This window comes from Azolla caroliniana, unplaced genomic scaffold, assembly GCF_043228905.1.
Source record: "Azolla caroliniana isolate FFs.n. ecotype wild unplaced genomic scaffold, voAzoCaro1.0.p SCAF_1, whole genome shotgun sequence".
Taxonomy (NCBI): Eukaryota; Viridiplantae; Streptophyta; class Polypodiopsida; order Salviniales; family Salviniaceae; genus Azolla; species Azolla caroliniana.
The window spans coordinates 4,437,266-4,462,066 of NW_028230436.1; the positions used below are offsets into that span (position 1 = coordinate 4,437,266).

Below are 24,801 nucleotides of genomic sequence, written 5' to 3' on the forward strand. Positions count from 1 at the left end.
TTCCGCACGCGATTTTTTCCATCCAGATTGGGTCCGTTTCACACTGGAGTGCTAGACCCACCGACCGACCCGCCCACCCCCCCCCCCCCCCTATGTCCAAACCCATCAGCTGCTCATCAACACATGGCATTGTCACATGCGATTTTGTTATCTTACTGTTGTCCCAATTCCCTACCTACCTAACTCGTCCATCTTATTACACAATTCGATTCAATGCGCGATATATATTTGTCGTTACAACCCTAAGCATATAGAGAATCGAAAGATCGTTGATTTTGTAGAACTCTTCTCTCTCTCTCTCTCTCTCTCTCTCTCTCTCTCTCTCTCTCTCTCTCTCTCTCTCTCTCTCTCTCTCTCTCTCTCTCTCTCTCTCTCTCTCTCCTTCATGAAGTGAGTCGTTGAAGAAGTTCTCCATGAGTTGTGTATGTTTAATCTTTGTTCGTATTCGTGTGCGAACAATACGAGGAATGGCCTCCCAAGCGATACATATTCTCGGCTCCATGACTCGAGTTTCCCATCAATTTATAACAGCATCGACAATGCCAATGCAAAATCCATGTGAATCATTCATACTTCATGTATAATTAGTATTGGCAAACCAAACATCAGTTCCTCGTTAACTCTACCCCCTTATAAATAACTATTCCTTAATTGTTGAACTAGATGGAACCATTGTTGTTACAAATGACTGGGCTCCATATTGGTACAAATGTCATGTTTGGTGAGCAACAAATAACATGTCATCATACAAAGAAATGCAATGTTTTAACCTTAGCACACATTGGCATGAAATGAAATACTATGAGATCCATACACTTAATGTATCTCTTGCGATAATAAGTGTTCATGGAACCATGGTACTTTACGTGTAATGGTGGGAGATCACTTGTGACATTTGTTGCAACATACTCGTTTGGTTACAAAAAAAAGTTAGCCCTAAGCACAATTGTTGACAAATCACCAATTGCGATAACCTAGACAAACCTTGTGCAACATCGTCTGCCAATGGCTTATTGTTAAGACAAGATATATGTACATGCAATGCCTTGTTTTTTAGGAGGCTTGGAGTCTTGGAAATATGCCCTAAAACCTCAACCCATGCTTTGACCACAAATAATCACTAAAATCATAGACCCTGCCTAATGTTATTGAAGAATCCTACCTTACAATATGCTTAAACTCTTCGATTAAAAACCTTGAAACCTTTGGCCTAAACCCAAACACCAAATGATCCAATGCTTGAAGTAGCCAAAAGCTTGCTGATCCCCTTCTATTTCAACCTTATGCTTAAACCCTAATTAAAGCTTCGATGGTATAGACTAGGCGTAAGCCATAAAACTCTAAAACCCTAGAGAAGGCTTCACATTAGCCAATCCCTAAAACCCTGATAGCCATATAAGTTCCTCTTCATTTCCCCTTCCTGTATTTCTGTTTATCTCTCTCTCTCTATTTTTTGTTGTGTGCAGATTTTAGGACTAGCCCACATGCAAAATGCTAGCTAGCATTCTGATGCAGAAATGCAAAGACGGGTTTCTTCCGCCATCGCCAGGCGCTTATTCATCCTCCCTTCCCTCGCTCCCAAAAACACGATATTCTCATGTTCAAAAGAAAGTCCTAACTCAATTACAAACCTAAATCCTAACCCTAACACAATCTCACACTCAAACCCCAACTCTGTCACGGTCTCAATTCGTAACCCAGAACCTGACCCAAACTTCATCACAAACCCTAAGCCAAACCTAATCCCTAAACCCAAGTTAGACACCAAGGGAGCCGACTCTGTTTCTCAAACCGTAGAGAAGAACATATGGGCAGTGGAGCGTCTTGGCAAAGGGAAACGAGTCTCGGATCATGACCGTCAGAAAGACCGGATACCAGGGTACATCTATGGCCACGATGATGCAGACGCCCCACACATACTCATTGTGCTGGATAAGTATCAAATCCATAGCCTTTGGTCAAACCTCGGAGAAGACAACTTTTTGCTCCATGTCTTCAACTTGAATGTCTATGATGGATATGGGTCAAATCGACTTCTTTATACTCAACCCGTTCTTCCTCGCAGGGTAAGAAAAAAACGCTTCTCCCGCTCTGCCTCTCATAGTCATATTTTTCTGATTTGTAATATAAATTGTTAGTCATGCGTTAAAATTTGGCTTGTGCTGAGAGAGTTGTTTTGTGGGTTAATCAGTTTTTAATCCAACGATTTATGCATACGAGATCGTACTCAACGATTGAGAGACTTATAGACACATTGAGATGCAGGATTTTGCACTACGAATAATTGACACTAGCGATATAGAATTTTATCTTGCATATTTCTATTTGCTGGGGAATAAACTGTGGAAGTTGAACAAGTATAAACAATTTCACTACTATCTCATCCTCCAATTTTTGTCTAGGAACAAATGTCATTCAGATTGCACACTTGAGAATTATGGCATTCAACCTCTTTGGTTTTAAGTTTTTTTATTCAGTTAACTGATTTCATCTATTTTGTGAATAATGATCATTCAGCCAATCAAGAAAACACTTCAAGAGATTTTTTGTTTTTGTTTTAATGTGCACATAGTTATAGAGTTTGATAGAGAATTTAATTGCTTTAGGAGGTGTTTGTCAATCAATAATCCCTAGAAGTATTTGATGGTGATGGAAAGCTTGTCCTATTTGCTGATGAAAGTTTAGTAACATTATGAACTTTGTTGTCTGCCATATTTGGAACTGTGTATACCATATTCTCTGCTCTTTACGGGGAGATAAATTTATCTGGAAAAAGGGAAATGAAGTGAAAGATTAATAGCTTTATTCTAATTAGTAAAGGTTTGAAATCATCCTTCCGTAGAGATTTACAGGTAAAGATGTATACATGGCTATATGGCAAACATTGAACCCAAAATATACAAAACTGATTCCATTTCAGCAAAATTATGGTATTTGTCCCTTTTGCATTTTGTAGACCATTAATGAGATGTTACTTAAGTATGTAGTTTCTCATATTGTAACATTAATTATCTTTTCTAATTGAACCAGAACTAATATTATCATTATTGAATAAAATGGTGAGGTCTTTTTAAATCATTTACATATTTCTGGTAGACCAAAAGGTTTTTGGGAGATCAATCCCTCACTCTCTGTCTTCTTGTATCATGTTTAATACCCATGTTTTTACTTACTATCATCTGTTTCTGAGGTTGTTACCGTGATGATCAGATTATATAACATTGTTTTGAAGATGTGTTTGATCAAAAATCAAGACATCAGTCATTCGTTATGACTTCTCATTGATGCTGTAAATTTAGTATTTTTTCTAATGCTATCAGGATTTCACGTGTGATATCTTGTGGATTTTTCATGTTCGGAACAAGCTATAGATTCTATTTTTCATCCAATATGTGTCAGCATTTCCTCATGTTGAATCTAACCTTGCATGTTTATTTCATATTTGGAACAAGTTACATATTTATTCTTTATTCAATGTATGCCAGCATTTGCTTGTGTTTGGCTTCAACTTTGTGAAGTGTTTATTTGCAATGAGCAGATGTGAATCACCTAATGTATGTTGTTCAATTGTTGTAGGTAAATGGCTGAAATCTGTTTATTAACATATATTATCTATTTTGTAGGTAAATTTCAGTACACAAGGATTTATATGCAATGTTGGATTTTTAAAAGCTCCTCCGGGTGTGAAACTTCGACTAGATTCTCCTATACGCTACTTCGGTCTAGAAAATTGCATAGGGATTAAAAAAGGTCACGCTCTATCTCTGTATTTGTCTCTTTTTGTTACCTTCACTTTTTTTAATTGTCGCAATTATCTATTAGCTGGAGTACATTGAGTGAGATGAAAGCCTGTGTGAACCATATCTTTTGACAAGTAAAATCCCAAAGAATAGAGGATGTATGCCCTCATCTAAAATCTGTAAGTGTGAAAACATAGAAACTCAACTACAAGGGAAGAATCTAGTTATCCAAATACACCACAATTATACTCATCTGAGAAAGATACTGGTATGGGCTCTAAAGAGTGAAATTTGGATACAATTTCTGTTCTCAAGTCTCTCATGTTCTTCGTACTAAAATTCCTGGGGTAAACATTGAGAGTTACAGATAATTTAATTTGATCCCTTTCTCTAGTTCCTTGAGATGGACTTCTTATTTTTCTGATTTCTATAGTTCACTCATTTAGCACACATTCAAACTTTTGTAAGCTTGGATTGATTTTTGTCTCATGAAGTAGGTATATATACTTAAACATTTCACATTGACTCTTGCTTTATTTTTTGTCAGCAGTTTCAGTTTACATTAAATATTGTGATACCATCTTTTAACTCTTGCAGGGGGTCAGCTACATCAGCAATTATCATACATAACCTTCTTCTGCCTGCCTAGCGAACTTCCTCCACGTATTGATGTCAATGTCGAGAATTTGGATATAGGAGATACAATTTCAGTCGGGGATCTTGGTGTGGAAGCACCTCTTCACGCAAACTTGGATCCATCATCAATAGTTTGTAATGTTGTGTGATTGCTCAATATGTTTTGATTTGGAACACCCTCTAAGAAGCCTGTTCTGTAGAATGTGGGTGATCCATCATCAATAGTCTGTAATGTTGTGTGATTGCTCAATATGTTTTGATTTGGAACACCCTATAAGAAGGAAGCCCTTTCTGTAGAATGTCATTGTTGGATTTACTAACCCCCTAGATTGTTATGAAATCAATATTGTTATGAGTCACTGATCATCCCTGTACCTACAACGAGTAAGTTTAGGTATTTCTAGGAAAAATAGGGCATAGAGATGTAATCACAAATAGAAAATTCTTGGTTTCCAAGAACGATAATCTACTTTCATTCAAGCAGGAATGCTAAATTCATCATCTTTGTTCTGCCCAATGCCATGAGAAAAATTCAAAGGTGCTTTTTGGTCTCATAGCTCAAGATAAAGTTAGTGCTACTTGAATGGATATGGTAAATATGTTGTCTTTTAGGTGAAAGGCGCTTTGAAGGGGCTTTTTGGTTATATAACTCAAGATGGAATTATTGCTACTTAAAGAGTTTGAGTGTATATTTGCATTAACTTTTATTCCATACCAGTTTCCTGCAAAATTTTCAAGGATTTAGAAGAGTTTCAATGGTTATATAACTCAAGATAGAATTATTGCTACTTAAAGAGTTTGAGTGTACAGTTGCATTAACTTTTATTCCATACCAGTTTCCTGCGAAATTTTCAGGGATTTAGAAGAGTTTCAATACACATTCTTACAAAACGAGAGAGGTGTGATTGACTCATAGATACTATCATATTAAACTGTGATGTTTTCATTATTGTTGTTTAAGGTAAAGGTATTTCATACGTGGGTTTTATACTGTTCAGTATTTTCTATTAAGAGTTTTTCTACTGTGTTTTTTCTTTTATAATTGTAGGTAATTTAAAGTGTAAAATTATGTAGAAGTGATCAAAGTTGCAAGGTTTTCTGAAAGTAGACAAGTTTTGTTGTCCAAATATTCAGTGTAATGTCTTTCTAAAGATGATTTCCCAGCTTTGAAATGCAGAACAATGCAAAAAAGTCCAATAAATGAACATATAAGAGTGCAAGCCCATTTTCTGTGCAAATTGAATAAAACTGACTCAGCCTCACACTTGAATTTATTGAGATTGAGAGGAATGTATTATATGTTTAGCTTTCTCTAATAACAAGTTTCCTTCTCCAAAGCTCATATGGTCACTTAATAGGGCAAAATTAAAATTCAGATAATGTAGGGGATGCTTATTTTTTTCCTTCTTACCACAACTATAAAAGTGAAAGGATGAATGTGGAATGCTGAATTTGACCAGCCTCATCATATAAATCAAGCAAACACACAGTTTCCATTGAATTGTAATAGGGTTAAACCAACTGTGTTTCAGATCAGAAACTTTGGTAGGAAATGTTGATTTTCAACATGACGCATCAATATCAGAACATGGTTATGTGAATGGCGCCTCACATGGGGGATTCTGGAAAATATAATCTGACAGTGAGACATACAAAAGATAGAATTGAATTCCTCAAACTAATAACATGCCCTTTAATAAACCCAAATCACTGGATGGTAGACCAAATAAATAATAGATAATTGGATCAAAATTTGGAGTTAGGTGAACAAAATGGTGGAGTGAATCTGCACTGCTTTATAACATTGGAGACTGCAAAGAGGAAGCCGAGTTTTAGAGTCTCGATACTTGTAGGCATTATTGCAAGAAGGTTCAGCACACTTCTCCCTTGCAGGAGGATAACTGACCAAAGGCACAACATCATAAGAAATTTCATCAGTTTGTATCTGAATTGATGGAACTTCAGCTTCAACATGTAAAAGGAACTGTAATCATAGGGAGGGTTTACCAGCATGGTGCTGGAAAAATTCTCAACATCTCCACATCTTTTGAAAAAGATACAACGTTGCCTGATGGACCCATGACCCACCGTATAGTGTTGACTGGAGGAGCTCCCAATGCCGCCTGCTTTCCCTGAAGACAAATTGTGGACATATTATACAAAAACAGCAGCCAGTTTCTCTGCAAAGTCTTTCAGGTCGGCGGTTATTACATTCCTTAAGACATACAGAACAGCGCAGGCAATGTCCAGCTTGGTGTGATGTGCTTCAATGGATGGAAATTTCTATTAATGACCAATGCGAGAAACACATTGCAACATTAGTTGAATGGACATTTCTGAGTTTCTGTTACTTTTTGGCATGTGGGCGTACACATATATTGAGAAGTTGTATTTAGCCCTTTGGCAAGTGCATGCATCTCAGTTTGAAGAGCAATTAAGGAGTGAAGTGAAATTCAAGTGTGAATGCAATTGAATGTTAAAAAAAGCCTTGTCATTGAAGGCAACCATAGTTGCAACAATGTTAAGAATCAACCTCCACGTGTGAATGTACGTACACTTAGGAGGTAAGGAGGTTACGGGGTCCCGTTAACACTCCACATGTTACCATAAGGAGTATTTAAGTTGAGAGGCAGCTTGGGAACACACCACTGGTTATGGGGTTGTGGAGTCCTGTTGATTTTGACCTTAACCTCACGAAATTATTCTTAAATTGAGGTGAGCTTAACAGAGCCGTGTTGACCACCAATCTGCAAGAGAATTCATCGATGGAGGGAGTTGAGAATGTCAAGTTAATCTCCAGCATGCAAGGATACTACCCTTAGTTGCAGGGAAGGTTAAGGAGTCCTACTAATCTCCAGCGTTGGAAAGCATCTTTAGTTAGAGTCAGTCAATTTATGAGCACTAGGGTGGAGTTGATGGACATATGGCCCCACTTATGAGCACTAGGATTCACATCCAGAAGTCAAAAGATAAGTATGTCATGTTACTTGCAAAGAAAAGAAGGGATTTGTATCATGCAACAACACTAGTTACCTTTTCCATCTCTTGTCTCATCTTCAAACATTTCTCTTCCCGCCTCTTCCTCGATGAGTCCTGACCCAAGATTTTCTGTATAGCATTGGCCTGTGTATATACATTTTCTTCAGGAAAAAATACTTTACGATCAAGAAATAAATCACCAATACAAACTCGATTTTAATATTAATGTGACCTGTATAACTTTAACATTCCTCTCCAATTCTTGTTTCCTCCTCCTGGCAGCCAGTTCCTTCTTAATAACCTGCTCTGATTCATTTATACCTTCCTCAAGCTCTGCAAACGAGCAAAAAAGTGAGTTTGGAAAACATTCGAGGCATTCTTCTGTAATCATGAATCAAAAGCTAATAGGCAAAAGACATTTTGGAAGAGGGGCCTACGTTTTGGCAAAGGATTTGATGATACATGAAGAAGATGTAGATTTGAAAATTCCGGAAAAATGTCTTCCTTGCAAATAATTTCAAATGCATTAGTAGAAAGATGCTTTCCAACTGAATCCGTCATATCCCTTTGTGCCTTATAAACATTGTTGGCTTGATCTAGTTCCATATTGGCATGCTGATCATTATATTTGCATTTCTTCTCCAAACTTTCCCTAATCTCCAACGTTCCTTCTGTATTATCATCACCATCAAATGAGCATTTCTTTGGCATCGAGCTGCTTTTGCAAACAACATGAAATTGTGAACTTTCTATATCATTTATATTGGTTGGTTTGGATTCCACTCTTTCTGATGTATCATCCTACATGTAGAATCACCATCACCATTCAAAATGAAAATCAATAGACCAATTTCTTCTCGCAGATCATGAAGATAATGCCAGAGTAGATGCAGAACCAAGGTTCTAAGATTGCTTCTATCACTTTCTTAGAGAATTGAAAGACTTTAAAATTCACCAGCCTATGTATTATATAACTCCCAAGACGTTTTAGACATTTTCCCATGACATGATAAGGCTTCCATTTTTCTCGTGTTTCATTCTGATGATTAACAATAGGAGCTAGGTATCTAGGAGCCTTTGCCCACCATGGCTCTGCGTATTGATGCTCATAGTGCTAGGTACTAAAAAACAATGTAGGGAAAATAATGGGTAAATTCCTAGGAAGTCTCCTGTTATATACAAACCAGCATGTATACATATATAGCCTATATATACTATATAGAGATAGATCTATAAATATATATACATACGTACATAGGTATGTATTTATGTGTAAGAATATTCAACACAAACATTGAAAATGAAAACCCTACTTTAACCTGAAGAATATGCTTCAGAAAGGAATTTTGTAACTTACTGTACGCATAAGCCGCTGCCTCCTTGTCAAACATAACGACTGCCTCAGAGAAGCTTCTCTTACATGCAAATTTGACTCATTGCGATAAAAAACCGTACTTTTACTTTCAAGCTTTCTTTTCTTGTTACCAATACTGGACAGACCTTTTTGCCGGTGTAGGGCTTTGATGTGTTCTTCTTTTCCTTTTCTTTTTCCTTTTCCTTTTCTTTTCGGTTCTCGATCCTTGGAATGACAAAATTGATTGTAACCATCATTGAGAGAACCTGCAGATAATGCCACTCTAAGAGCATCATTTCGTTCCATGTATTCACCATCATTACACATGGTGACCTTCATTCCCTTTTTGAAACCTAGTTTGGGCACCAACTGTTCCTCTAGCCTACGTTGGAAAATAGTTCTTACTTTATTAGAAGAGGATCCACTGTAAGAAAAATCATTATCTCGTGAATGCCTTCTCTTATGTAAACTTGCTGTATCATGATTCTGACTCCTATCAATGGCATTCCTTGATAGACATGAGTTTTTCCTGGTGGTCAATGGAAAAGGTACAAATAAAGGACGACCCAAGCGTGGCATCCGACCCAATCGGCTACGGGGTTGTCGGTGGGCAGCCATTGAATGAACCTTCTCCATATCTATGGAAACACGCCCTAAACTACAATTGTTCTCGTTAGCTAAGAAATGTCACTGTATCCATGGAAAGAATCTCTGAACTCGGTACTTGATGAATGCTCGGTCATTGAAAGAACCTTCTCCATATCTATGGAAACACGCCCAAAACTACAATTATTCTTGTTAGTTAAGGAATGACACTCACCCTCTAAACTCGTTACTTGATGAATCCCCATTTTCATCAGCCATAAAAGCACACCCAAAGTCTGGTCTGTTCCTGTTCCTTAATGAATGAGCATTCTTCCTATCAGCAAGCGCACCTTAAACTTCTCTGTTCTTGTCACGTGATGAATGAACCTTCTTCGCCTCCATACAAGCACGTCTTTAACTGTTCTGGTTCTTCCCTGTCAATAAATACGACCCATCAAAAAGCCCGATACCCGTCATCATCAAGAAACCATTAAAGCATGGTCATCGTCATAAGAAGAAACCCCTGATTGCAACATGAAACCGCCCAAGAAATGGGATGCAAAATGAAAGGGCAAATTTTGGCGCTAACAAGAAGAATCTTTAAGATGCTGCAGAAATGTTCTTTCACTCATATGCGCGCGCACACACACTCCCTCTCCCGTGAAATTGAGGGAGATCCCAAGTTCGATTCTCGCCATGGGTCACCATGAGGCAGTGAATCTCGTCTCATTACTATTAAGATCAAATTTCACTCACCAATAAACCTCTATCTGATCTCTAAGTATGTACATATCCGTCTCTCCCAGAGTTATCAATAACCAACACCCCTAGTCTCAAACCCCGACTGCCCATCGAATTTTGCCTTTGTTTTCAGTTTCTTGTATGGTGTGTTCCGAAATCGCGGGATTGTATGTTTTCTCTCTAAGTTCGAACCATATAAACTCGCGTCTTAGAACCTTGTTCAACAAATATAGTTCGTTGAATGACGAGAAGGAAATGCACCATAGTTGAGGTTTATAGGTTATGATAGTTGTCAAATTAACAATTAGGATCAATCGAGGTGAAAAGGAGACACAATCTCTCATGTCATGTTCACCATACAAACCAACATCCAAACAATGACGTGCATAATCGGGCACATGAGCATCCCCTATATATCGATAGTTAAAAGTTAGGTTTGAACGTTTGTCCTATACATGTTTACATCTCTTGCTCCATACATGTCCTCTGTAAACATCAATGACTTTTATGACTTCGTTATTTTTGAAGAAATTTGTTGCTCGTGAAGTGATAACTAGTTTTTCCGACTTCCAAGGTCTACCTCACATCTAGGCTAATTTAAGTTGCAATTCTTCTTGTTCGAGTTTGTTTTAAGTTATTTAGTTGCAATGCTAAGGGTACACAATACTTGTCACCTTACAAATAGCATAACATGTTGTGTCGTGCAACCAAACAAGTTATGCAAATCTGTATTGAGCTTTATTGCATCAAATCTTAACGATTTTAACTAAATCAAGGAAGTATACCAATTTGCCAGAGATTTGTAGTTAGCTTGATCCAGGTGTAGATTGTTTTTGGCTTATGTGACTCAACCATGTCATTTTGCCTTGATTGTTTGTTATGTGTGTTTTATGGCATAATAATTCTCAACGTGAAATAGCATGTCCGAAGGACGAAAGACATATGTCAACAAGATTGGGGTGAAATGAAACATCATCAACGGAGACACAACTTCTTAGAATCATGGCACATAAGCGAGCGGGGATACATTGCGAAGTGGGCATGTGGCATAAATTGGTTCTCCTCGATTGATGATGACGCCAAGGGCAGTTTGAATGAATGTTAAGGACCGGTTCCACGGAACAAGTGGAAGCAGAAACGAGAGCTTGACCCAGGAAAAATAAGGTCACATGATCCAACAATGGAGATCGATTGGGGATGGAAGTGTTACGCCGAATGTGGCCGAATCTGAGTGACAAAACACAAGTGGAGGTCCTGTGGCCGTGGGTTACAGTCTTACAGACTCTACAGTGTGGATGTATCTGAAGATCATCATCTGCATGTGAACATGTGAGCGATCTCAAACAGACCATACATAATTATTCCGTCACTCTGTTCTGGTCACGCACCGAGCCATCATTCATGGGTTCCATTCCACATCTCAGCACAAGCTATGGCCTCAACATATGCAGAGGAGCCATGCCTTGCTCTAACGGATACGGGAACAACACCTCTGTTTTACCCTATTTGCTTTCATTATCCTCTTTACACCACAATTCTTCCAAGCTTAGTATATACAAGAGTTATCTTCAGTTCGCCCCCTTGCAGATAAAAGACAAGATTATTTGCAGATCTTCAATTACCAGTCATTCTGCCCCATTTCTCCAAAATGGTATGTAAAAAGTACCCCGGGGTGAAATTCTTAATCAGAGTCATAGATGTGTTTTTTCTTTCTTCACCTTGAGGATAACAAAACTTGCATCAAGTGTGTTGGTTGTCATAATGTGAAATAAAAATAATGTTTTTTGTTCATTGCAACGTGAATAAAAGGATTTTAGTATATATTTTGTTGCCAAGGAAGGAATATGGTTTTCTTTGTCAATCTCGATAATTGCAATTCTTGGATCATTATTCTTGTGGTAGTGTGAATATGAAAGGTATTTCTTTGTTATAAAGTGAATGAAAGGGCCGGTTTTTATTATAGATTTTGTTGCAAAGGATGGAATAGATCCTTTATCTCCTGTTGAGGAAGCTGCAATAGCGGGTTCATTGCCAGAAATCCATCCAGAGAGTGAATCAACTGTTAGCTTTACCGTTGTTGGTGCGTCAGGAGATCTAGCTAAGAAGAAGATATTTCCAGCTTTATTTGCTCTGTATTATGAAGGCTGTCTTCCAGAGGTATCATCGGCACTCGGGCTTAATACATTGATGGAATGGATTTAATGAATAAATTGCACATACACATGATTGTTCATGATGGTGGATGTCATTACCATGTTTATTAAGAAACAATACACTGATTGAATCAAATGGACAAATGAGTATTTATGCACACATCCATGATGTTTCATGATTAGATCAATGGAGTGCCATCTGATAAATGAACATATTATGCATATGATATTGAATGATGAAAGCTGCTTCCAAAGGGATCAAATATAAATTGATGGAATAAATATGATAAATCAATAGAAATACACATATCATATTGCAAAATGAATGAAGGCAGTAAGCTCAAATAAAATGAAGTGATCTTAGCATTCCATATAACCAAGCAATGATTCTTCATATTTATGTTCTTAAGCTATTTTCATTTTACTTGGCTAGCATTTTACTATTTTTGGCTATGCTCGAAGTAAAATGACTGATGCAGAACTTCGAGATATGATAAGTGGAACATTGACATGCAGAATCGATCAGAGGTGATTTCTTCTCATTTATTTAATTTTCTTCTTTATGATTAATTTTCTTGTTTTTGATATAAATTGCCTCATATTTCCATCTCAGTGAGAATTGCGAAGATAAAATGGAAAATTTCCTAAAGCGATGCTTCTATCAGTCTGGCCAATACAATTCCGAGGAAGATTTTAGGGCACTGGATGCGAAATTGAAGGTCCATGAGGTACTGGTTGAGCTGGCTGGGCCTTTTGTCCTTTCCGATTGATACATGTTGTGTTTCACATACACTGGCACTGTTGTACGTGATGATGTATATTGACCCAACAATCAAAGATAATTAGAAATGCAGCAGGGTGTTGTTATTTATATTTCTCGTTAATATCAATTAATCATTTGAATCACCAATGTAATCTGCTGCATTAGATTATTTTTATTGTAATTACAACTTAAGAGTGGATAGAATCTTGAATTACCATGAGTAGCAAACATGAAGAGTGGATAGAATCTTGTATATTAGATTTTGTACAGGGATCTGCGTTTGTATGAGATCTATTGTACTGGAATTGAATGCTGTATATCTGGGATTGAGCATCAAAATAGTGAAGCTGGAAAAGATATGTATTTGGGATTGAAGACTTAAAAAAAAGTACTGGAGCTAAAAGTGATGTACTTCCACCATTTGAATCTACTCATCAACGAGCAAACATGACAGCCATGCTCCATAAAGGAGAGATTGCAGAACCAAAGTCAGTATAATGACATTGTAATGCCACTGCATAGACATTGTAAGAAGGTATAGATTAAGTAATGAGGTTAGAACTTTATAAACCATAATAGTTTCTACCTAGGTTGGATGGAGATGTGCACTCCCTTCTTTCATAGGAACCTCCATGTTACATCCGAGTCTCTGTTGGAGCATTCTTAATCCAAAGCATCCCTAGGTAGTCCTCACTGAAACCTGCTCCAAAGAGGTGTTTTTATCTCTCATAGATATATTTAAGCAATCCTTTGAATACTGCCTCAACATCTGTGACCTAATACAATTGAGAAACCTCATATGGCATTCAGGACTGGTTCTATACGTACCAAGATGCATTTGTGATCAACAATGTGTTTGTCCAAATGTTTTTGGCCTCCCCATAGTACTTTCTTGGGAGTATACGTCCTACAATTGGCATAGCAAGCTAATAAGATGATTTTATTGAAAAATAACCTCTTGTCTTGACCTAGAGATCCATTAGCAGACATTTATTTTATCGGCCACTGCTGTCACATATCTGTTGTTTCTATTGTCTATCTCACTGACAATCATTGCCCCACAATCTATTTTAATTTGACGATCTATTTTACTTGGTGTTTCTCATCTATATGTTTTGTATTTCCATTTTTTATTAGCACATTGTTTCCATTCCTATTTCAACTTTGTATGTCTTCATTACTATGGGCATGCAAGTTGGATGACGTGAGCAACATTCCATTGGTTATTTTGTCGTAATAATTAATAATGATAATGTGATTCTGACATTGGTGCAGGGAAGTCGACTTGCAAATAGACTATTCTACTTGTCAATTCCACCCAATATTTTTATTGATGTTGCAAGGTGTGCTAGCCGAACTTCTTCATCAAATGGTTGGACTCGAGTGATTGTAGAGAAGCCATTCGGAAGGGATTACGAATCGTCTGCACAGCTCACAAATGGTTTGAAACAGTATCTCACAGAAGAACAGATTTACAGGTTAGTATTTGGAATTAATTGTGTATTTTCTTTCCTCTTGATAGTTTTGGAATTCTCACACCATTATCTCATATTTCTAGGATTGACCATTACCTGGGAAAAGAGCTGGTTGAGAACTTGTCGGTATTGAGGTTTTCTAATCTTGTCTTTGAACCTCTATGGTCACGTCAGTATATTCGGAATGTTCAATTTCTGTTCTCGGAAGATTTTGGAACAGAAGGCCGAGGAGGGTATGCAGCTTCTTGCTTTATTTAATTGCATCACCACTAAACTCAGAACCGTTCTAACATGTGCACATAAAAATATTTCAGGTATTTTGATCACTATGGCATTATACGTGACATCATGCAGAACCACTTGTTGCAGATTTTGGCCCTTTTTGCCATGGAGCCACCTGTCAGTCTTGATGCAGAAGATATCAGGAATGAAAAGGTAATACTAAATACAGCATAATGCTTTGTATGCTTGACACAAAAACCTGCATCTACCTTTTGGCCAACACAAATTGTTCCACTTTTCCATCTAATGTAGTCAATTCTCAGGTATAACCACATTGGTTTTTCCTTTCTTTCTAACTGTCCAAATTCTTTCAATTTCCATCAAGTGTGTTTAATTTCTTCATATCTTGCTCTTTTATTAAGGGTTGGAAGGTTCAAATATGACATTTCTAATAAAGAGGTTGGTAGGACAGAATAAATAACTTTAGATAGTGTAAGTGATTGCATTCCTAGTTCCTCTTGATCATGTATAATACAGTGCGGTTTCTAAAGAAATCTTTGTTAAAAGAGGACTTAACATTTCTATACAGGTCAAGGTCCTTCGATCAATGAGGATTTTACATCTGGAAGATGTTGTTATTGGACAGTATAAAAGCCATGTAAGGGGAGGTGTCAAATATCCTGGATATACAGATGATAAGACCGTTCCTTCTAACAGTATTACCCCGACCTTTGCTGCAGCAGCATTGTTTATTGACAATGCGCGGTGGGATGGTGTACCCTTTCTGATGAAAGCTGGAAAAGCCTTGCATAATAGAAGGTATAGTGCTGTGGCATGGAAAAGCCTTTGCAACATTATATATATTATTTAGCGTACATTGAAAATTTAGCAAAGAATCTCATCTTTGGAGCAGATGGGAATTGATAATGAATAGGGATTATTTAGAATCTAGGGTTAACGGAGGGGACAGGGATTGATAATGTCTATGAGTTTGTTGATGTGTTCTTTTCTGGCCATATTTGTGGTTCATGTATTAAACAAATATTCTTTCTCATCTATTTTCAGGGCAGAGATCAGGGTTCAATTCCGGCATGTACCTGGCAATTTATACAAGAGGAGTTTTGGAACAGACTTGGATCAGGCTACGAATGAACTTGTTATCCGAGTGCAACCCGATGAGGCAATCTATTTGAAGATCAATAACAAAATACCAGGATTGGGGATGAGATTGGATCGGAGCAACCTAAACTTGCATTACGCGGATAGGTAGGTTTAACTCTGAAGGCATGCTCTAACTGAATCCAAGTTAGGCACTGCTTGCAAAGCAGTCCTAATAGGGGAAAAACATGAAAATACCTCTTTTAACTTTTTTGGAAAGAGATACCACAAGACCCTACCCTTGATTTGCAAGAATGACCAGAATACCCCGCAGTTTTTCAAAATTGTACTACTAGAAAGCGGGGTTATTCCTGGTAGATATCTAAAAAGCTGTGGGTATTTTTTTTCTTTTCATAAATGTTCTGGATTGATGACCTACCTAAAATAACAGAATATACATGCTTATCTTGTAGGTACTCAAGAGAGATACCAGATGCATATGAGAGACTATTGTTAGATGCGATCGAAGGTGAACGACGACTCTTCATTCGAAGTGATGAACTCGATGCAGCGTGGGCCATTTTTACCCCACTACTGAAGGAGCTCGAAACACGGAAAGTAGCCCCCGAATTATATCCTTATGGAAGCCGTGGTCCGATTGGAGCGCACTATTTGGCAGCTAAACACAATGTGAGATGGGGGGATATGAATGTAGAATCGAAAGCTTAAATTCTTCACGCATTATGCTAACTGGCCTATTGAATCAGAAGCCTAAATCGTCATATGCGTTATGCTAACCGATCTGTAAAATCTAAAGCTTACAATCTTCATGTATTATGCAAAAAAACCGTTTCCCTCGATACCAGATCTTTAGAATCATAGCATATTGGAGGAGATGCTTGCTTTAATTAAGATGAAATAATTGGCAAGACTAATATTTTAAACAAACACCAAGAAGTGCAATGATGTTCTACTTGCACTTCAGCGGAACCCATGTTCTTGATAAGATAAATTGTGCTCTAACTTCAATTTCCATTTCCATATGTTGCGCTCTTATTTTACCAATAATTGAACATAAAAACTTTCCGAAGATAGGGAACTTATTTCAAAGTTCAATGATTAGTAGTAAAGAACAATTTTTATTAGGAAATAAACTTTTCTTTTGTATCATGCCAAAATATATGTTTCTAGCTTTATGGATTTATGGCATGCCAATTATATTTTCTATCATATTGAATTGTATGGCTTCCTAGCTTTTTATTGTCTGATTTATAATTTTTTAATCCACCAAATTTCTCCATCAAAACACGTGATTTGTGTGTGAACCCCCCTTGCCTCTCTCTCTCTCTAACAGAGATTTACTTGTTGCTATGTGAATTGCAAAAAAAGCCTTTGACATTGTAATTTGTATTGTGTGCTATGGCTCATGTAGTAGCTAGAAGCCCTTGCCGTAGATATGCAATAGGGAATCTATGCATTGTATAAATTTGTGTTAATAAGGTACTCTCCCTATGGGTGTCACATTATAAAGACAAGAACAATGTTAGAATAAATGGCAACAAGATTATTCTCGTATAAAGACAAGAAAAGTGTTAGAATAATTCCTTGAGACTAATGTACCAAATACTCCAATGGTGCTATTTTGAAAAGTGGTGTATGATAATTTGTGAAACAAAACATCTATAAAGGTTCTAATTAAAGAGCAAGGTTAAGGATATGGTCACGACATTACTTATTCACCTTGTGCATGAATAGATTCAGTAAAACTCAAGTGTGGAAGGGTCATATGCACCATGCATAATTGAATGTTTCAATGATCCATGATGAGCTTTCTAAAACAAGCCATTGATAAACATAAAATTTGATCTTGTCTTCATTTCAAATAGCTAGGAAGCATATATCCTCTTTTGCCTCTTTCCAATTTCATTGCACATTTCGGACTATAGGACGAAGGCTAATTTCATTACACAATCAGTTGTTTCTCGTGTACATATATAGGGGAGGCTTTTGGCCACATATCTAGTTTCTCAAAACCCGTCCATTCAGCTTTAGGTATTCCAAGAAATCAGAAGCCTAGTTTTGTAATTGTCTGGTTATATTTGAATTTTGAAGTTGCTTTGCTAGTAGGTACGAGAGAAGACTTCAGCTGAGCGATGACATGATCAGTAGAAGAGGTTCGACGAGAGAAGGTTTCTTCACTCTCCATGGTATCGTAAATAAACTCTGCAGAGAAAACCATCTCACCTTAGCATTAGAATCCATTGATCTTCTCACGGAGGCAGGAATCCTCATTTCCCGAGATGTCCTGCATACTCTACTTCATCAATGCTTCCAAAAGAAGGACCTAAAAGATGCTAAACACATTCATCACCTCATTCAAAGAAATGGGTTCTTCTCTGTTCCTCTGTTTACAGATCAAATAATTCGGCTTTTCACAATATGTGGTAGTTTGTCACATGCCCATCAAGCCTTCCTGCATGCCTCAAAAATCACCAAATTTACATGGCATGCCATCATCTATGCATATATCAAATTCGGCTACAACTACGAAGCTATGGATATGTATGCGAAGATGCAGACGGATGGTATCATGCCTGATAAACATATGTTTTCATGCATGCTTACAGCATGTGGCTCATTAGGAGCATTGCCACATTGTCAGATTTTACATATCCAGATTACAATGATGATGGCAGAATCTGAGTGTTCGAAACCAGAAATGTTACACAAAGGTAGGAAATCTTTCATTTAGATTTATCATATATGTTGTATGTTAACAAACAAATATCTCAAAAGTTGAAAGTTTTTATTCTGGAACATCTCAAAATCTGGATGCATCCATACTTCAATTTGAAAATGTAATGGTGATTTTTTGAATAAATATAACCTTCACCCAGAGTTGTTGAAAATTATTGTGTATCGACAAACAAATGTCTTGATTATTTGAAGTTTTCTATTCAAACAAAGCTCAAATTTTGTTGGTGTATGTGCCATCAATTTCAAAATTTTAAGATGATTTACAATAATGAAATGAAAAATTATGCTAAACTTGGGTTTCTTTCTTAACGTGGTGGCAGAGATTTTTATAGATTCAACTCTTAGAAACAACATGATTGACACATATATGAAATGTGGTTCTGTTGAGGATGCCAAGAACTTGTTTGAAAATTCAACTGACCATGATAGATTTACTTGGGGAATTATGATCTCAGGATATGCTCAGCATGGATATGCTGTAATGTCTCTTGAGCTTTTCAGTAATCTGCAACGGAGAGGCATTAAGCCAGACAAATACATGTTTTCTGGTGTTTTAAAAGCTTGTGGCAGTTTAGGAGACATAGAGAAAGCACGATTCACACATGAACAGTTTTTAAAAGACGGACTGAAAACTGAAACAATTGTCTGCAGTGCCCTAGTTGATATGTATATAAAATGTGGTAACTTGCAAGATGCACATAAAGTATTCCAAGATTTGCCTGAACGTGATGTTGTTTTATGGAGCTCAGTGATCGGTGGATATATTGAGCATGGTTTCTACACTGTTGCTCTTGATCTTTTTCATCAGATGCAAAGTGAGGAAATTGAACCTGACAAGGTTATTTTGATGTATATAATCAAGGCATCCAGCAGGATAGCAAGCAAAAGACTTAGTAATGTAATATATAGTCAAATAGTTGAAAGTGGATTAGAAACTGACAAGGTAATAGGAGGTGGACTTATTGACATGTATTGTAAATGTAGTAACATAAAGGAGGCTCAAAACATATTTGATCATATGAAGAATCAGGATCATGTGTCGTGGGTCACGATGATGGGAGGTTACACAGAGCATGGGCATAGCCTTTCTTCCTTGGAGCTTTTAGAGAGGATGCAACAAGAAGGTATACAGATTTGTAGAGTTGCACTCATATGTAGTTTAAAAGCATGCTCGATGTTAAAAGCTATGAAAGAAGGACGATGGCTTCATGACCGGATTGTCAGAGATGGACATGAATCAGATATTGCTGTAAATTGCACCATTATGGATTTGTATGTCAAATCTGAAGGGCTGAATGAGGCGCACAATGTGTTCCATGGATCTCTTCTTTTCTGTGATAATGTATCATGGAATGTTATGCTTGGGGCATATGTTCACCATTCTGAATACCTATCTGCACTACATCTCTTTGACAAAATGACACAAAAAAGTATTTTTCCCAATGAAGCCACACTGTTGCATGTGCTGAAAGCATGTGCTTCTCTAGGAAGTGTTGAACTAGGAAAAATGGTACATGATCACATCCTTAGGTCTGGAAGTGAGTCATATGAAACTGTTGAAAACAAGCTTCTTCATATTTATGCTGATTCTGGAAATTTTGATGAAGCACATATGATCTTCAGTTCATTGACTGACAAAGATGCGGTGTCTTGGGGTACAATGATTGCAGCTTATTCAAAGCATGGTAAGTACAGTATGGCCATGAGATCCTTTGAGGAGATGCAACAGAAAGGTATAAAGCCAAATCATGTGATATTTACAAGTCTTCTTGCAGTATGTAGTCATTCAGGTCTATTAGAGAAGGGTTATGAGTATTTCAAGTCTATGACACAAATGCACAAAATAACTGCAAACACAGAACTATACAACTGCATGACTGATCTTCTTGTTCGAATTGGGCATTTTGATGAGGCATGCGACATAGTCCTGACTCTTCAAGCTCCGCCAGATGCAATCATGCAAACATCTCTCCTTGCAAGCTGTAAAACATATGGGAAAAAATGAGCATTGCATTAGAATGTTCAGGAATTTTGGCATAATAATGACAGCAAGACGTTCACCTTAATTCCACTTTGCACAAATTTTTCTCCAGCTTTGCGTACGATCCTCTTACTTGGTACTAAATGATGAACCAATGCTGGTCACTTTTGGAAATTAGAAACATTTGGTTTTTCTATGATCTGAACTAATAATGATTTATCCCTACCTTTCTGGCTGCAAATGCTTTTATACCCTTAATTCTTTGTGATCTAGAGATGTATACTGTAATGTCCAGGCATTATGATTACATGGTGATTTATCCCTACCTTTCTAGCTGTCTGCAAATGCTTTTATACCCTTAATTCTTTGTGATCTAGAGATGTATACTGTAATGTCCAGGCATTATGATTACATGGTGATTTATCCCTACCTTTCTAGCTGTCTGCAAATGCTTTTATACCCTTAATTCTTTGTGATCTAGAGATGTATACTGTAATGCCCAGGCATTATGATTACATGGTGATTTATCCCTACCTTTCTAGCTGTCTGCAAATGCTTTTATACCCTTAATTCTTTGTGATCTAGAGATGTATACTGTAATGCCCAGGCATTATGATTACATGGGCCTGCTGTGCAGCTACAGCCTTCAGACAATTGGCATGGTGCAATTGTCTATCTTATAATAGTTATAAAAGTGTTTTTAGCACTGTAAATTTTTTGTAGACAAATTAGTAGGCGATAAGAAAAGGTGAAAACACATAACACGGACGATTCTTTCAATCCAATTAACATGTTCATCTCAAAATGAAGAATTGAAAGTAGTTCTTGAGATTCCTAAACAAACTCATGCACCACATAATACAGGATTCCAGTTGAGTTCAAACAAGGGATGTGATTTTCAATTTGGGTCTTACAATGTTGTCACAAGGAAACATCAACTTCATTTTGGCCTTGCTTACTCACAAATTCGTCTTGTTGAAAAAACAAGGTCTTAAGAGTCTTTCTTATGCGACTTGTAGGAAAATGATGGCATTATGCTTTCAATGATATCATTCTATTTTCCTTTACCTTAGTAATTATGGCATAAATTTTTTTATGCAAGTTTTTCAAAGATGCAGCATTTGCATGATTTATGCCAAATTCAAAACATCTCTATTACATGCAAGTTGTATAAAACAAAACTTGCATGTGATAATGAAAGAATACTAATTTTAAAATCCCATAACTTCTCTTTAAAACAACTAACAGGATCACTTCATTAATCTCTTTCTTTTTGTCCTTTAACCATACATGACCCAACTAATGGAACGCTAATGTAGACAAATAATTTCAGCATTCATAATAATTGTACTGCAGGTGAAGTGAAGGCATGCTACGAACCTTTAAATTTCACATATAAAAAGCTGTAACGCAAGCTGCCAGTGTCTCCTCTTACAAAATTCCTCACTCACATGAACACAAATTTGCCATGGATAGAAAAATCAGTCTTCCCAACATCAAACCCTTTTATTACTATTATAGTAAGCTTGTTGTGCTAGTAACTTCCCCGGTTAGTTTTCTTATTGGCACTCATAGATACTAGGATTTGATTCAGTCTTCAGGTACAATAAGAGTCTGTCCTGCATAGATGTGATCTGCATCTAAGCCATTGACAGCCTTCAGCTTTTCCAAAGATACCTGTATTTGCACATGAAGAAGAAAATTATGCAGAATACGTTGAAGAAAAATAAAATGATGCATGAATATTCAGAGAGGTATATCAAAGCTAATTTAAAAGCGGACATACAGAAATTGGAGAACATTGACTGATGCATATATTCGTGTTAGTGATGAGCAACAATAACATGAAAGATTCCTTCCAACGAGGCTTAAACAGTTGCATAAGATTAATATTTGATGGACCAAGAAATGCAGGTTAAAGTGATTCATATGTTTGTTAGTGATAGGCAACAATCTCATGGAAGAACCTTCTCCACAAGCACCACTATGATAACATGCATAATGTCACATTGTGAATGCACGTGACATAACTTAGTACATTGATTTGATGTCAAAAAGTTATGCATAATGAATGAGCTCTATAGCAGTTGATGCCACTCACCCCATATTTTCTCGAGATGGCCCAAAGAGTATCGCCTTTCTTGATTTCATAATTCTCTATCTTCTGAAGTTTCTTAGGAGCAATTGGTTCCCTCTCTCTCTCCTCGTCATCTTTCTCTTTCTCTTTCTCTTTCTCTTTCTCTTTCAACGCAGGTGTGTTCTCCTTTGACTTTGGAGGGTCAAAGAGGGAGAGGAACCATGGCTTTTCCTCAACTTCATGCTTCGGTTCAGGCAATACAGATTTGTCAATCACTTCAACTTCTTCCTAACATGAAGGTAAAAGAAGAAATCTAAGATTAGGAGAGTTTTTTCAAACACATTGAATGAGGTCTATTTCTAACGAAGAATATAAGAGAAGACATGGAGAAAGAACATCTATGAATGCAAAAATCAAAAGGATTTATTATTTAGGGTTTGAATTCAACGTGCACTGAACAAATTGAGTAAATTATTAATTGAAAGATGGAGAAGTGCAAGTATGCACTTGACTTATGAATGTAAGTATAACAATGATGTAATGTTTAGCTATATCAAAAGAAACATGCAATAAGAAAATAGGAAACGTATTGCTAAATGAATATCAATATCACAAAAATTTAGGAATTCGGGCTTCATATTTATGATCTAGTGTTTATGGCTTATTGAAAGAAACATATACTAAACAAATGGAGAAAGATTGCTGCATGGATGCAAATATCACGAAGATTTATACTTTAGGGTTCAATGTTTATTGAAAGAAATAATATAGTTGAAAATATCAAAATTTTAATGCCTTGGGGTTTAGATAAAGAAACAATTCTTTCAATAAATGTTACAAATTTTGTAGTTTTAAGGTTTATGGTTAGGGGTTTATAGTTCTGAATTGAGAGGCAAAACCCAAGAAATAGGCATACCTTTGTGTCTGTTTTGAGCTCTTCTACAGCAGGATCAATTTCTACTTCTTTATCGCTGTCATCATGAGAAAGGACTTTATAATCATCTTTGTCGTCGTCGTCGTCATCATCATCATATTTCTGCTCAGAATCACTAGGCAAATGGAAGTCCTCACGATCTCCATAGTACTCTCGAATGAGAGATTCTTCTTCTTTCCTTCCTTTGATGAATCTGAAGATGCCCCAAAACACTCCAGCAGCCACAGCAAGACCTGCAACTTTACCTCCTAACTTCTTCTCTTTCCCATCCTTGTCAGAAGACATTGTTGTTAGCTCTCTCTTTATCTCTACACGATGCTCTGTTTTCTGTGATACTCTGTTCCTGTGTTTTTCTCAGAATGGGGATGCTTCTTCATATGTGGATCTCCGGAAATTTACAAAAATGGAGTCGTTTTGTATTGTGGTGTTGTATGTTGCTAATGGTGAAGTTAAGACACCATTAATAAGCTCATCCAAACCCAAAAATGGATTCTTTTAGTATTGTCATATGTTGCCAATGATAAGATTAAGGCACCATTAATAAGCTCATCCAAACCCAAAAGTGGATTCGTTTACCATTATCGTATGTTGCTAATGTTAAGATAAGACACCATTAATAAGCTCATCCAAACCTAAAAATGGAGTCGTTTAGTATTGTCGTATGTTGCCAATGTTAAGATTAAGACACAATTAATAAGCTCATCCAAACCCCCAAAAGTGTGTGCATGCATGTTTCAGAACTCAAAACTTGATATAGTTGTTGATATCAACCTTCGAGAATGGGGGTCTTTGAAACACCCTTGATGTGGTGCCCAGTGGGAGATGGTGGGTCACTTGTGAGACACTCATTATAAAACTTCTTTTGTGAAAAAGCTTTCACCTTTCACCTTGTTGGAATGACACGTAGACACCCCGAACTTCACATGTTTCTCTATTGAGTTTAAACGGAGACATATTTTGATGTGAAATTCATTCCAGAGGCATATTAGAAAAATGGAGACATATTTTAATGAGTTTATGGTGCCACACAAAGTGCATCTCCCATTCTTGTACATTCAAAACTAATATGTTTATATTCATCGGCGAATAAGGTTATGTTGTATAGGAGAAAATCCATGTTCTCATCGGCCACGACATACATGGAGCATTCCAAACATATCAAATTATCGATTAACTCCATGGAAACGTTATATGGCAATGAAGGTCAATTGCTCACGAGAAAGATCTCCATTTGGTAGAATTCGTACCGTTCATGAACCAAGAGACAAAACATGGACCCTATACACAACAAATTTGCACATGGCAA

At 36.9% G+C, this 24,801-nt stretch overlaps 5 protein-coding genes across 7 annotated transcripts; 3 read left to right on the plus strand and 2 right to left on the minus strand.

Annotated features, from left to right (window-relative positions):
- Positions 1 to 1,424: 1,424 nt before the first annotated feature.
- Positions 1,425 to 4,893, plus strand: LOC147868474 (uncharacterized). Its single transcript, XM_087319655.1, has 3 exons — positions 1,425 to 2,066; positions 3,624 to 3,750; positions 4,338 to 4,893. The coding sequence occupies exons 1-3, from the start codon at positions 1,518 to 1,520 to the stop codon at positions 4,523 to 4,525; spliced, it is 864 nt and encodes a 287-aa protein (XP_087175781.1). The 5' UTR covers positions 1,425 to 1,517; the 3' UTR covers positions 4,526 to 4,893.
- A 963-nt stretch (positions 4,894 to 5,856) lies between these two features.
- On the minus strand, positions 5,857 to 9,990 carry LOC147868475 (uncharacterized). 2 transcript variants are annotated; one of them, XM_087319666.1, is made up of 6 exons: positions 8,713 to 9,990; positions 7,793 to 8,156; positions 7,588 to 7,688; positions 7,410 to 7,499; positions 6,384 to 6,508; positions 5,857 to 6,277 (listed from the first exon to the last, which is right to left on the minus strand). In XM_087319666.1, exons 1-6 carry the CDS (start codon positions 9,343 to 9,345, stop codon positions 6,136 to 6,138), a joined length of 1,455 nt encoding a protein of 484 aa, XP_087175792.1. In that variant the 5' UTR covers positions 9,346 to 9,990; the 3' UTR covers positions 5,857 to 6,135. The 2 variants fall into 2 exon arrangements, with proteins under 2 accessions (XP_087175792.1, XP_087175801.1); XM_087319675.1 differs by having other exon boundaries at positions 7,793 to 8,026; positions 8,713 to 8,886.
- A 1,360-nt stretch (positions 9,991 to 11,350) lies between these two features.
- Positions 11,351 to 16,862, plus strand: LOC147868476 (glucose-6-phosphate 1-dehydrogenase, chloroplastic-like). The gene is made up of 10 exons (XM_087319687.1): positions 11,351 to 11,686; positions 11,999 to 12,192; positions 12,622 to 12,716; positions 12,802 to 12,916; positions 14,227 to 14,429; positions 14,510 to 14,659; positions 14,741 to 14,861; positions 15,238 to 15,467; positions 15,714 to 15,914; positions 16,220 to 16,862. Exons 1-10 carry the CDS (start codon positions 11,437 to 11,439, stop codon positions 16,473 to 16,475), a joined length of 1,815 nt encoding a protein of 604 aa, XP_087175813.1. The 5' UTR covers positions 11,351 to 11,436; the 3' UTR covers positions 16,476 to 16,862.
- Positions 16,863 to 17,805: 943 nt separating this feature from the next.
- LOC147868477 (pentatricopeptide repeat-containing protein At5g27110-like) lies at positions 17,806 to 20,790 on the plus strand. 2 transcript variants are annotated; one of them, XM_087319697.1, is made up of 2 exons: positions 17,806 to 18,478; positions 18,824 to 20,790. In XM_087319697.1, exons 1-2 carry the CDS (start codon positions 17,905 to 17,907, stop codon positions 20,506 to 20,508), a joined length of 2,259 nt encoding a protein of 752 aa, XP_087175823.1. In that variant the 5' UTR covers positions 17,806 to 17,904; the 3' UTR covers positions 20,509 to 20,790. The 2 variants fall into 2 exon arrangements, with proteins under 2 accessions (XP_087175823.1, XP_087175832.1); XM_087319706.1 differs by having other exon boundaries at positions 18,959 to 20,790.
- A 1,051-nt stretch (positions 20,791 to 21,841) lies between these two features.
- Positions 21,842 to 23,894, minus strand: LOC147868478 (uncharacterized). Its single transcript, XM_087319717.1, has 3 exons — positions 23,478 to 23,894; positions 22,586 to 22,849; positions 21,842 to 22,161 (listed from the first exon to the last, which is right to left on the minus strand). The coding sequence occupies exons 1-3, from the start codon at positions 23,778 to 23,780 to the stop codon at positions 22,075 to 22,077; spliced, it is 654 nt and encodes a 217-aa protein (XP_087175843.1). The 5' UTR covers positions 23,781 to 23,894; the 3' UTR covers positions 21,842 to 22,074.
- Between the last annotated feature and the right edge of the window lie 907 nt (positions 23,895 to 24,801).